Source organism: Lynx rufus, unplaced genomic scaffold (assembly GCF_022079265.1).
Source record: "Lynx rufus isolate CCGP_SWC_20201006 ecotype Redwood Valley unplaced genomic scaffold, mLynRuf1.p SCAF_12, whole genome shotgun sequence".
In the NCBI taxonomy this organism is placed as follows: domain Eukaryota; kingdom Metazoa; phylum Chordata; class Mammalia; order Carnivora; family Felidae; genus Lynx; species Lynx rufus.
The window spans coordinates 5553949-5568708 of record NW_025814826.1 but is presented as its reverse complement, the minus strand read 5'-3'; the positions used below and the strand labels follow the sequence as shown (position 1 = coordinate 5568708).

The 14760-nt window shown below is 34.3% G+C and overlaps 1 protein-coding gene across 2 annotated transcripts in view; it reads right to left on the bottom strand.

The window, feature by feature from the left end:
• Positions 1-418: 418 nt before the first annotated feature.
• The window catches only part of SNTG1 (syntrophin gamma 1), a 333569-nt gene continuing 319227 nt past the window's right edge, over positions 419-14760 (bottom strand). For both annotated transcript variants that reach the window (XM_047073716.1, XM_047073717.1), the window contains one exon: positions 419-577. In XM_047073716.1, coding sequence (XP_046929672.1) covers positions 419-577 — 159 coding nt within the window. The remainder of the gene's footprint in view (positions 578-14760) is intronic.

Genomic DNA, 14760 nt, shown 5'->3' with positions numbered 1-14760 from the left:
TAATTCAATGATAGGGCATTAGTTCATGATCTGGCCCGACAGGTATCTGTCATACAAAATAATCTAAAATACAGAAATAACCATTTAAGTGGTATTTTTATTTATAGGTAGCTTACAATTTTTTTATATTATGTACATACTTTGAATCATTCATTTTTTTGTCTTCACTTTTGATGAAATACTGGTACAAATAAACTGAGTGAGAACGAGCTGTTAGGTTCTTTTAAGATTATTCACAAATGCCTTCCAAAACAGAAATGCTTTTGAGATCCCTTAGGACCTTCTTGTTTTCTGCTGAAATTTCAAATCGAATTCACTGTCGACCTGGTGACACCATTGTTTCTCCAGCGTCTAAAATGATGAGGATGTTTATTCGGTTTGTACAGTCATGGTACATGGCAAAAGGAAGCCCCGTGTGTCAGGTTGTGTACTTGGCTTTGCTTGTTGTAGCAGAGCTGGGAGCAGCGGAAGCTGCAGCCTGATTGCCTAAAAAGAGAGGGTCCAAACAAGCTACTTTGGCAGCAAAGAACGAATGAATGCAGTGGAGAACAGCGAACAGATTTGAAAATTCCAGCTCCTGCAAAGGAACGAGAAAAGCTTCAGATCAAATACAAATCAGTGTCTTGAAAACACTTGATAATAACTAGACAACTAGATAATAGTCATTTTTTGAAGCTTGATAAAACCAATTGGAACCAGTTAATTATATCCGATGCATATAATCTGTAGGCCTTTTTATTCAATATGTAAACTTCATGTGTATTGAAGATTTACTTCAAAACATGGCAGTCCGAGGCTAGAAATACTAAGCATTCTTATTATCTATGAAAGTCACTTCAGTATTGGTAAATGCTGCATAGAGATATTTTTGGCCAGAATAAAATCTTATTCTCGATAAAGTACAAGAGAAACATGGGAGTGGCTTAAAAAGTATTTTTCACCTCTTTATACACATTTCCAATGATACATTTGGATTAAAATATTTAAAAAATATTCTTCATTATTCTCTAGAATAAGTTACAATTTGTCATAAGACACTGAATACGAAATGCTGAAAGCAAGGGTATATCAATATTTACGGCACCAGGAGCCAAATGGTGCCGTTCCAAAATAAAATGCATGCATTAATTTTAAATGTAATTAATTTTAACTGTTGTATTTGATTATTTAAATTTGTTGTATCTGACTGTTTAAAAAAAAACAAAACAAAATTCAACCAAGGCCCAATAATAGTTTGAAGTTTTTAAAAGTATTTCCTATTGAGATCTTTAAGGAAATTTGTATCCCACGTTGCAAAAAAAAAAAAAAAAAAAAAAAAAAAAAGAAGAAAAAAGAAACAAGGAGTTTTGGATTTTTTTTTTGTTTTTCAAACACGAATGGTGTCAGACTGGCTGTAAAATCAGGAGGTGATATTCAGGATAGATTTTAAAAGCTGACGTCACAAATATTTTTTATGGAAAACCATCAATCGTCCCATAGAAATGTCTTAATTTCAAGAGGATAGAGAGGAGACACATACGTGTGCTGAATGGAATCTGTATGACAAAATTATCACAAAGAGGATTCGCTAGAGGGTAATACACCACACAAAACTTCTGACAAAGTTGTTGCTTTATCGTTACATATTTGTAATAAAGGATGCAGAATTACAACGGATATGCACATTAATCGTGTTTGCAATTCGTAATATGCGACGATGAGAAACAACACAACGTGTCTATTCAGTTGGGACAGAGTGTAATATCTACCATCCACCAGGAAACTATTGAAATAAAATAATTCAGCGTAGGAATATTTTCTCAGGTCATGCAGCAGAAACACACTAAGAGCGCAACACAAATTCGCTCATAGTTCTGTACGATATAGATAAAACAGCTACGCTGCCTCAGTACTTCCCTTCAAAACTTTGGTATTGTATTTCACAGCTTCCTATGGCAAATGTTAGCTGATTCTGGAAAACAGCAAAGATCTGATTTAGTTATTGTCATTTCCTTAAAGGCTTTAACCGAAAAATGCTTTCAGTCACCCCATCATCAATTATTTCAGAAGCTTTCTTTTTAACAACCCACTTCATTGGCAACATGACGTGTATCTGCCCAAGAGCAGCTTTCCGCTTGCCTTAACTCTGCGTCAGAGTCGCCTGTTCATCCCTTCACTCTTTGTGCCGCCAGTTTATGTCACCCGGAGACTTTGAATATGTTTGATATCAACCCAGATTAAGTCCACCAGACATGAAAGGTGTGGTAAAGTTTTGGAAAATCTGCATGTGCCCATGTACTGTTACAAAAACTCAAACCAGAAAAAAAACATGCAATTCACTCTTGGTAAAGGTGAAAACATCTGAATATTGCAAGTGGGCAAAAATAGAACAATGTTTTCTCAAAAATAATTCTACCACATCTTTAGTGACTCGGAGATAATGTCTTGATTGTCAAAAATAAATATCTAATCATACAGGAATTTTTAGAAAGATTACTCATTCCAATTATTCATACCTTGTAAATTATATGCCAATTATTTGACGTAGATTGGCACTTTGAAGTTTTTACACCTTTTTTTCAGGAGCGTGAGTGGTAGGCGGGAAGTGATAGGTAAGAAGAGAAAGCAGGAGGCAGACATGTGCTCAATTTTGATTCTAGATTCCAATGTCAACTCATCTTTCTCCTGTTTCCATGGTCACTTTTGGCAACTATATCTGTTCTTGGGGCTTTAACTATCATGTATACATACATATATATACAGATATATATATATATATTATATTATATATATACATATATATATACAGATATATGTGTATGTATATATACAGATATATATGTATGTATACATACAGATATATATGTATGTGTATATATATATACTTACATAATATATAAATATATATATATTTACTCATTTCTAATATGACTCCTAGACCTACACATCTGTCCATCTACCTGCTGAGCAACCACAATGACATCCATCAAATTATTTATTATTTTTACATCAAATTTATTATGATTATTTACGATAAAGCTCTTCTGAATGCCATAAATCTCACTAAACATAAGTTGTCTTCAAATTTTAATCGCTCATTCATTCATTCATTCAGTGAATATTTATTGAGTGCTTTATAGGCATTTAGTCTTTTTCTTGGTGGAAAGAAAAAATAGTGAGCAAAACAGACAAACCAAGTCCTGAAAGGACTTAATTCTAGTGGCAAGACACAAGATACAAGACTATAAATCAATTAACTATAATATTGCTGAAATAATTGTAAGTAAAGTCAAGAAAATAAAACAGAGGGACGCCTGGGTGGCTCAGTCAGTTAAGCATCAGACTCTGTCCAGCTCAGGTCATGATCTCGCGGGTTGTGGGTCCAAGCTCTGTATCCGGTGAGCTCGAGCCCCGCCATGAGTGAGTCCCGCTTCTCTCTCTCTCTCTCTTCCTCTCTTTCCCTCCCTATATGGCCCTCTTGGGATTCTGTCTCTCTCCCTCTCTCTCTGCCCCTCACTCACTTGTGCCCTCTCTCTCCCTCCAAAAATAACTGACTAAATAAGCAGGAAAGAGAAACTTTTAAAAAAAGAAAAGAAAGCAGAGAAGACAGCAAGAGTGTGTGAGGGAGGGGCTGCAAGATAGAATCTCCATTGCCATGTGTGCAAAATCAGAACTAAGGGAATGTCTAAAAAAAACCTCTAGGAAATGAAGTCAAAGAAATAACACAGGTCAGAATTTGCAGTCCATATGAACTCTTCATGAGTTTTACTCCGAGTGACATGGAAAAAAAAACATGGGAAATTTCTGAGCAGAGAAGTGACAAGAATTGACATAAGTCTTAAAATTATAATTCTGACTACACTGTTGAGAATAAGCTCTTGGGAAGAAGATTGAAAAAAAGGAAAGAAGTTATAAAGTTTTCAATAAGGAAAGGAGCAGGATTTGAAAGTAAACTTGAGTCAAGGTTGATTCCAAAATATTTGATTGAGCAACTGAAAGGAGAGAGTTGTTATTTAGTAAAATGGAGAAATTATGAAAAAAAAGCAGGGTTTGCATGAAAGATCAAGTCTGGTTTCGGACATGTTATATTTGAGAGCATATAGGATTAAAAGGGTAAGTATGTAACATATATATATATAACATATATATACAACATATATATAACACATATATAACATATATACAACATATATACAACATATATAACATATATATTATATATAACATGTATATTATATATAACATATATATGTATAACAGATGACACATATATAACATATATATAACATATATAATATATATAACATATATATAATATGTTATATATATGTATATATTAGTGTAGAAAAATCAAGGTAGGTTATAAAAATTAGGATGTGTCAGAACAAAGATGAGATAAAGGATAAAGCAGTGATCTGAGTGAGAAGGGCAAGGCTTGGAGGGTATGTAGAGAGAAGGATTAGGGACTAATCTGGGGAATCCTGCAGTATAAAATATAGGAAAGTAGGGAAGAAACAAAAGAAAAGAAAAGAAGAAAAGAAAAGAAAAGAAAAGAAAAGAAAAGAAAAGAAAAGAAAAGAAAAGGAAAGAAAAGAAAACAGTCATTGCCGGGGAAGGGAGAGAGACAAAACACAAAGTCTGGAAAATGAGAATTGGAAATTGACTATTGGATTTAGCAACATGGAGATCATTTTGATCCTTGACAAAGAAGTTTATATGAAGAAATGGATGCAAAAGACTCATAGCAATCAGTTCATAAGTGATTGAGTGCAAAAAAATAATAAAGTAAGTATAGATGATAATGTTTTAGAGAAGTCCATTTTTCTTTCTTAAATGAGCAGAGAAATGAATCGATAGGCGAAATCAATTATGTTTTTCTAACATTTAATAAATTAGGAAGCACCTATATAAAGCAAATATTAAAAGATCTACAGGGTGAAATAGTAATAGAATAAAGTTGGGGGATTAATACCTCACTTACATCAATATATAGATCATCCAGACAGAAAATCAGAAGGAAACATCATCCTTAAACACCATATTGGACCAGATGGACTTAAATATATACAAATACATATATTTGCAGATAACAGGATATTATAAAAGAAAATCCCAAAGACACTACTAAAAAACATTAGCACTAATACACAAATTCAGTAAAATAGCAAGGTATAAAATCAATATACAGGAATCTATTACATTTCTATACACTAATAATAAACTATCAGAAAGAGAAATTAAGAAAATAAACTCACTTATAATTGCATCAAAATAATAAATACCAAGGAATAAATGTAACCAGTGAAGTAAGTAAGCTGTACATTAGACACCAAAAGACAGTGATAGAAAGAAATTGAAGACACAAATAAATGTCAAGATATTCTGTGGTTATGGATTAGAAGAATTAATACTGTTAAAATGTCCATGCTACCCAAAGCAATCTATAGATTCAATACAATCCTTATCAAAATTCCGCTAGTATTTTTCACAGAAATAGAACAGACAATCCCCAAATCTGTACAGAACCACAGAAGACTCTGAATAGCCCAGCAACCTTGAGAACGAGCAAAGCTGATGGCATCACACTCTGATTTCAAACTATATTACGAAGCTATAGAATCAAGATGATACGGCATTGTCATAAAGACAGATGCATCACATCAATGGAATAGAATCGAGATTCCAAAACTAAACTCATGCATATTGTCTAACTCATTTAAAACAAAGGAGCCAAGAATATACAATGAGGAAAGGACAATTTCTTCAATAAATGGTGTTGGGAAAACTGGACAGTCACATATAAAAGAATAAAACTGGCCCACTATCTCACACTATACACAAAAATTGACTCAAAATAGATTAAAGACTTTAATGTAATAACTGAAACCATAACATTTTCAAAGAAAACATAGATGGTAAGCCCCCTGGCATTGGTCTTGGCAATGATTTTTTTCTTTTGGGATCCAACACCAAAAACAAAGCAACAAAGCAAAAATGAATAAGTGGGACTACATCAAAATAAAAAGCTTCTATACAGCAAAAGAAAAAGGCAAACTATTGAATGTGAAGTCATATTTGTAAAAATCTGACTAATAAATATCCCCCAAATATAAATAATTCATACAACCCAAGAGCAAAATGATGATCTGATTTGTAATTTTCTAAATGTTTATTTATTTTTGACAGTGTAAAAGAGAGAGAGAGAGAGGGCACACACATGAGTGGGGGAGGGTTAGAGAGAGAGAGAGAGACACAGAATCTGAAGCAGGCTCCAGGCTCTGAGCTGTCAGCACAGAGCCCGATGTGGGGCTCAGATGTACGAACTGTGAGATCATGACCTGAGCTGAAGTCAGACAACCTACTGAGGCACCTAAGCACCCTGATAATCTGATTCTTAAAATGGACAAATCTGAATAGATATTTCCCAAAGAAGACATCCAGATGGCCAACAGGTACTTGGAAAGGTGCTCTCAGCATCACTCATTCTCAGGGAAATGAAAATCAAAACAGTGAGATATCACCTCACACCTGTTAAATGGCTATTACCAGAAAGACAAGAAATAACAAGAGTTGGTGAGGAAGTGGAGAAAAGCGAACACTTGTACCCTGTTGGTGGGAATGTAAATTGGTGCAGACACTATGGAGAACACTATGAAGTGTCCTCATAAAGTAAAAACGAACTTCCAGGGGTGCCTGGGTGACTCAGTCAGTTAAGCGTCCGACTTCAACTCAGGTCGTGATCTCACAGTTTGTGGGTTCAAGCCCCAGTAGGGTTCTGTGCTGACAGCTCGGAGCCTGGAGCCTCCTTCTGATTCTGTGTCTCCCTCTCTCTCTGCCCCTCCCCCACTCATGTTCTGTCTCTGTCTCTCTCAAAAATAAATAAACATTAAAAAAATAGAACTTCCATATGATTCAGCATTTCCACTTTGGGTATATAAGCAAAGAAAACAAAACCACTAATTCAAAAAGATACATGCACCTCCGTATTCATTGCGGCATAATTTACAAAGCCAAAATATGGAAACAACCTAAATATCCATTAATGGAAAATAAAGAAATGTGAGACACACACACACACACACACACACACGCATACACACACACAAAAGAATATTATCCAGTCATGAAAAAGAATGAATTCCTGCCATTGGTGACAACATCAATGGATCTTGAAGGCACTATGCTAACTGAAATAAGTCCAACAAAGAAAGAGATGATTTGACATATATGTGGAATAATAATAATAAATAAACTTATAGATATAGTGACCAGATTGGTGGTTGTCAGAGGAAGGGATTAGGGGGTGCGTGAAATAGGGGAAAAGCATCAAACGTTACAAACTTCCAGGTATACAAAAAATAAGTCATGGGGTTGTATACACGGTATGCTACTATAGAGTTGATAACACGGTGCTGCATATTTGAAAGTTGCTAACGGAGTAAATCCTAGAAGTTCACATCCAAAGACAAAAACTGTAACTATGTATGGTGATGGATGTTACCCAGACTTTGTGGTGATCATTTCACAGCGTATTCAAATATCAAATAATTCTGTTATACATCTGAAATGTTCCCTGTCAATTATACCTCAATTTTTTTTAAAAAAGCCATGTTACTGAGTTTATAACTTCATAAAAAAGAATAACAAAGTTTTAGTCCATGTTTGTCATACGTGTTTTTTAAACTATGTGAAATAAAAATTATTATTAACTCCACTTCCTGTATGCCCTCCTCTACTTCCTCTGCAACAGTGTCTGACAAACTCAATATAGCTGAGGTGGAGAAATTCGATCAGTCAAAATTGAAGAAGACAAGGGTTCCTGGGTGGCTCAGTCGCTTAAGCCTCCAACTCATGGTTTCACCAGTTCGCGATCTCACCTGAGATGGAACCCTGCATTGGGCTCTGTGCTGACGGTGCGGAGCCTGCTTGGGACTCTCTCTCTCTGTCTCTCTCTCTCTGTCCCTCTTCCTCTTGCACTCTCTCTCTCTCAAAATAAATAAGTAAACTTAAAAAAAAATTAAATGGAAGAAGACAGACATGCAAGAAAAATATCTGCCACCAGAAGAAATGACCCAACAGAGGTAGCAAAGGTGAATTGTAATGAGCCATACTGCCAATATGCACCCTACATGCCACAAGCACCGCCTCCTTATGTCACTTATTTTTTCAAAGTTTTTAATGTTCATTTATTATTGAAAGACAGAGAGAGGCAGAGCATGAGCATGTCTGTAATAAATCCACAGTTATTGCAAACGTGTTTAATTTCAAAGTCTGAAAAAGTTAATTCTGATAATTTTGACTTCTTTTTTTTTTAAACACTGCTTTTCCAGAGAAGCGCCATTTTAGAAGGCCTTATTTTGCCATTCTGGAAGATCAGTCCACTTTGGCACTTGATTGTATGAGATGCCTTAAGGTACACTGATTTGTAAAATTTATGTGGTGTGGGCTATTGACTTATTGTTTATCTTGGTCTCTTGACTTCTATTACAAGGTTTGGTGAATAAAAATAAAAACTCATTTAATTCCCAATCTATACTAATATGCTTACTTTCAAAGTCTTAAGTACTCCTAGGATCCTGATGTAATATATAACCTTGTTTAATAATATCTTGCATCATTCCTCTAAGTGAATAAAAAAAAAACACTGATATACATTAATACCACATTTATACCATTTCTCTAATACTAAGTTATTTAGTAAATGATAATATGCCAGCCAATGTCTTGATACCTGGGACCATAAATTTGAAAAAGACATGAGAGATGCCCTAAGAAACTCAAATGGGACAATTTAAACAGTTGATCTTAATGCAAATGTAAAAGGCTATAAATAAAATATGCATATATTATGAACAATTCTACAGTACCTGTTTTCAAAATCAAATAACTAATTTTTCAATTCAAAATTCTGTTTTTCTCATTTTCAAAGATTTCATGACTACTGTAATTTTTAGCACTATTTGTTTCTTTATTATGAGAAGATAACATTGTACCTGATTGTTATACTCTAGGTTACTCCTTGGAAAATGCTTTCAAGTGTGTTATTATTTTTTAAATTTTGATTTTCAAAATGTTTACATTTACATCATTAAAATAAAAATGTTGTTACATTTCTTCTATAGGTAAATGGTGACTTTCGGCAAAAAGGAAAAAAAAAAAGATCACACCATAGACATATTCCCCTTGACAGTTACTTATTTTAGAGGCAGTTAATATATTTGTTTTACCTTAAAGATGTCAATTTAAACTTATCGCTTTCCAAGTTAAAAATGTTTTGCATTCCTAACACATGAGAAAATAAAATTCAATAGCTCATAAAAGAAAATAGAAGACTTGAAAAATAAATTATGTACAAAGAAGACAATTTCTTAGAAATAAAAATGGTTCAGCATCCTCAGTGATTCCCAGTTTAGAAGCTCTTTTATAGGTAGAAGGATGTGCTGCTCACATACGTCCTTCACCCCATATTTCTTTTCCTAATTCAATCAACAGTTTTAAATAACCTTTCAGATAAAGCAATGGGTATGTCAATTACATACACACACACATAACTGACTTCAATGTTTTCTCCCTGATTTATTTCCTGGTGCTTCTGTTTCTTTTACAGTCGGAAGCACAACCAACGTGGATGGATGCAGGATCTGCCCTCTTAAATAGGTGTCCCTGCCCTCTCCTCATTCTTTTCTCCGTAGCCTGAGTAGCTGGTGCTCTCGATAATTTGCAGTGAAAGGATCTTGGAATTTTATAGGACCTTTGGTTCCAGATGCCAGAAAAAAGTTAGAAATTGTGCAAAGCAGCATAGGAAGGCTATCCTTCATTTCCAATGCAGAGGGAGATCCTTCATACCAAATACCTACCCAGGTTGGTGATTTTTAAACGTCCTCATCTATGAGACCTCAATGCTACGTATGAATTTGTCTAAATTGCCAGTCATTCTCCAGAAGACAAACCAACACATCACGGATTCTTTAATAAGGATCTTTGACAGCCACTTACTGAGCACACAAAATGTTCCATATATTGCGTTATATATTCAGTCTTTACCATCACAACCACAGAAGAGGTCGTCCCTTAGAGCACTCTTTTAAGGCAGACACTTCTATCCACAATTTATAATGAGAAAAGGAAGATTTATGGAGATTAGCTAGAAGGTGGTATTATGGGAAGTCAATCCTTGATTTCTGACTTGAGTCTTACTGAACCAGATATTTGTGAAAAGGTATCCTGCGGCAGCACAGAGTCACTGCGACTGTGGAGATTACGGGCAGGAAATGGTTTTGGGGAAAATCCTCCAATGACCAAATCCATGTAAAAATGTTTCTATACTCTGCACTGTTCCTCTAAATAGAAACACAATTGCTTTTTTCCTTCTCTTATTGTATTGTGCATAAAAGCACTACCTTGGCTTCCAGATCTCAAATTTAGTAATTTAGGATTAATATACTATATACACTAGCTTAGGAAATATTTTAAGTGTTTCCTTGGAGGGGAATTGCTACGAATTTCAATGAATAAAGCTTCTTTGATGTTTTTCAAAGACAACCTGTTTTGAAGTCAGAGGACTGTCTGGCCATATTATATCAAATTATAATTTTAAAACACATACACATAAATATAAAAACAAAATATTAGAAGTAGTGAAGAAAAAATATATGGCTGAAAAATTTAGTAGGAACAACTATGAGAATGCTAGTAATCCTTGATATAGTAGTGTTTACATTAACATCAGATATAAGCCACTTTTTTTTAAAGTTCCCAATAGCAATAATGATTTTTTGGTAAATTGTCAAATAGCTACAAACAATATTGCTCATGACTTCAACTGGGAACCATTTCCCCGTTCTACTAGGAAAGTTCTGAGAAGTTAAATGAGGCTTTGGAAAACAGATGGCAAATTTATTAAGCTTTCTGAGTAATGAAGTGAGAATTTATGAGTTTCTCCTTTCAGAGAAAAACGCATAATGGGCTTTTGTATTATGACATTGAGCTCATACAGCCATAAAGAACAATAACAAAAAAAAAAACAAAAAAAAAACACAAAGTTCCCCCAACTCCCAGGTAAATCCACATGATTTTTTTTCAGTACTTATGAGAACTTTTCAGAACCAAAAAGTTAATTAGAACTTTTATGTTGTAATACATATGGCAACTCAAGCAGTCATGTCCCCCAAACAAACCATATTACTTGTTAAATAAGCTTCGGTTATATGCATTCACCTTGTAACTGGAAATGTACATATGTGTTATTAAATTAAAGCATGTTTTATCAATAATTATCTCTTTATTATTACATATTACAAGATATGAGTCTACTGTCTAAACTATTTTATCACTCCTTAAATTATTTTCAAAATAAAAGAAACACTGTACAGCTTCCATATTTAATCATCTTTTCTGACCCATATTTTAAGTTCTGGGTCCCCTATTTTTTTAATTTCTTTGTACGAGTTTACTGTGATATCTTTGACATATACAATTGTATGCATTTAAGGTGGATGATTTGGTGCTTTGATATTTGCATACATTGTGAAAAGAGCACCCAAATCAAGCTGATTAGCATATGATCACATCTACATACTTACCATTGTGTTTGCAGGGGTGGAGAGAGATTTTATTTTAAGTACACAATATAGTGTTGTTAACTATCGTCAGTCACATTATATATTAGGTTCTGTTCATTTTGCATGACTGAAATTTTGCACCCTTAACCAACATCATCCCATTTCCCCCTCCCCCAAGCCTCGGCAATCACCCTTCTACTTTCTGCTTCAAGGTTTAACTGTTTTAGATGCAATGTGTGAGTTAGATTGTGCGGTATTTTTTTCTGTGTCTTGCCTATTATTTTAGTTAGCATAATGTCCTCCAGTTCCATCCATGTCACAAATGGCACAAAATCCTTTTTTATGAGGTTGAACAGTATTTCATTGTGTGTGTGTGTATAATATATTCTTTATCTGTCAAAGGACAGTAAGTTTTGTTCCATCGCTTGCCTATTATGAATAATGCGGCAATGAACATGGCAGTGTAGATATGTTTTCAAGAGAGTGATTTCATTTCATTTGGAAATATACCTGGAATCGGGATTGTTGGATAATACAGTAATCCTATTTAATATTCTGAGAAATGTCCATACTGTTTTCCATAGTGGCTGCGCCAATTTACATCCCCATCATCAGTACACAAGGCTTCGCTTTTCTTCACATTCTTGCCACCACTGTTATTGTTTATCTTTTTGGTAAGAGCCATCTTCATAAGTGTGAAGTGATATCTCATTATGATTTTGATTTACATTTCCCTGGTGATTACTGATGTTGAGCATGTTTTCATATAGGCATTAGTCATACAGATTTTTTCTTTTGAGAAGGGTCTATTAGGACATTTGCCCATTTTTTTTTTTTTAATTTTTTTTTCAATGTTTATTTATTTTTGGGACAGAGAGAGACAGAGCATGAACGGGGGAGGGGCAGAGAGAGAGGGAGACACAGAATCGGAAACAGGCTCTAGGCTCTGAGCCATCAGCCCAGAGCCTGACGCGGGGCTCGAACTCACAGACCGCGAGATCGTGACCTGGCTGAAGTCGGACGCTTAACCGACTGCGCCACCCAGGCGCCCCCATTTGCCCATTTTTTAATTGAGTTATTTGTATTTTTGGTATTGATTTGTTTGAATTCTTTATATATTTTAGACATTACTCTACTATTGGCTATACAGTCTGCAAACAATTTTCCTTTTCTGTAGATTGCCTTTTCATTTTCTTGATTATTTCCTTCCCTGTACAGAAGCTTTCTAGCTTGATGTGGTCCCACTTGTCTATTTTGTCTTGTGTTGCCCATGTTTTTGGCATCATACCCAAAAAAAAATATTGCCAAGACTGATGTAAAGAAGTTCTTTCCTTATGTTTTCTTCTAGGAGTTGCATGGTTTCAGGTCATACATTTAAGCCTTTGTGTTAATTTTATGTATGCTATGAGATATTGATCCAGTTTTATTCTTTTGCATGTGCTCGTCTAGTTTTCCCAGCATCACTTGTTGAAGAACCATTCACTGTGTGTTCTTGGAATCTTTGTCAATGAGCAGTTGATTATAAATGTGTGGGTTCATTTCTGGAATCTGTATTCTAATCATTGGTCTATATGTTTATATTTATGGCAGTACTGTACTGTTTTGGTTACTATAGCTTTGTAATATAATTTGAAGTTAGGAAGTGTGATCCTACAGCTTTCTCATTCTTACTTAAGGTTGCTTTAGCTACTTGGGGTCTTGTGATTCCGTATGAATTTATGTTTTTCTATTTCTGAAAAAAAACATGATTGTGATTTTGGTAGATATTCCATTGAATCTACAGATCATTTGGGGTAATATGAATATTTTAACAATGTTAATTATTCCATTTCATAAACATGGGGGGTCTTTCCATTTATCTGTGTCTTTTAGAATTTCCTTCATCAGTGTTTTATAAAGTTCAGTGTATAAATCCTGCATTTCTTTGTTTAATTCTTAAGTAATATACACTTTTTGTTGTGATTGTGAATAAGATTGTTTGTCAAATTTATCTTCAGATAGTTTTCTGCTAGTGTACGATTATGCCACTGATTTTTATGTCAATTTTGTATCCTGTGAGTTTACTGAATTTCTTTTAGTTTTAATCATAATTTTGTGGAATCTTCAGGGTTTTCTATGCATATTATCATATCATCTGCAAACAGAAATAATTTTACCTCTTTGCTTCTAATTTATAAGTCTTTTATTTACTTTTCTTACCTAATTTCTGGTTAGCACTTTTGGTACTTTGTTGAATAGCACTGGCATAAGTGGGCACACTTGCCTCATTCCAGATTGTAGAAGAGATGTTTTCAGTGTTTCCCTATTCGTTATGATGTTAGTTGTGGGTTTTCCAAATATAACCTTATTGTGTTTATATTTGTGGGTTTTTTGTACTTTTTTATTGCAAATTTTTATAATGAAAAGATGCTGAAGTTTGTCAAATGGTTTCTGTATCTATTGAGATGATCGTGGGAATTTTCTCTTTTATTCTGCTAATATCACACTGACGTTTGTATGTTGAACCATCCTTTTATCCCAGGCATAAATTCCCCTTATGATACTCTTAATGTGCTGTTGATTTTGACTTCCTAGTATTTCACTGAGGATTTTTGAATCCATGTTCTTTAGCCATACTGGCCTGTAGTTTACTTTCATTTAATCCTGTCGTTGTCTGGCATTGGAATCAGGGTAATTCTACCTTCATAAAAATCATTTTGGGAGTGTTTCCTCTTGTATCTTTTAAAAGAGTTTAAAAAGGGTCAGTATTAATTCTTCTTTGAATGATTGTTAGTATTCACCTATGTATCCTTTTGATCCTGGGTTTTTCTTTCTTGGAAGGTTTTTGATCAGTGATTCAGTCTCCTTGTTTGTTATTGCCATAATAAGAAGAACCATATCCACAATTAAACTTTCACTGTCTAATTTTTGTTATATTTCTGTCACTATTTAGTTGGGGTTATTAAAGGTGAAAAACTAAGAATCAGACTCATTAGGACAATTATATTTTTTAGAAGTGGCATTAATAGTACTTTAAAAATACAGTTCTACTTTTGGAATGATGGAGTAGATATGTTTCCTTATTTCTCCCCCCGAGCATAATAAAAAGCTCTGGAAATAGTATGTAAAAACAAACAACAGGACACTGTGAAAGGAGAGGAGAAGGCAGACAAGCTAGGGATCCAGAGACCTCTGGACTTGAGGAATAAGACCGTGGTGAGTTCTCATGGTGAGTTTTTCT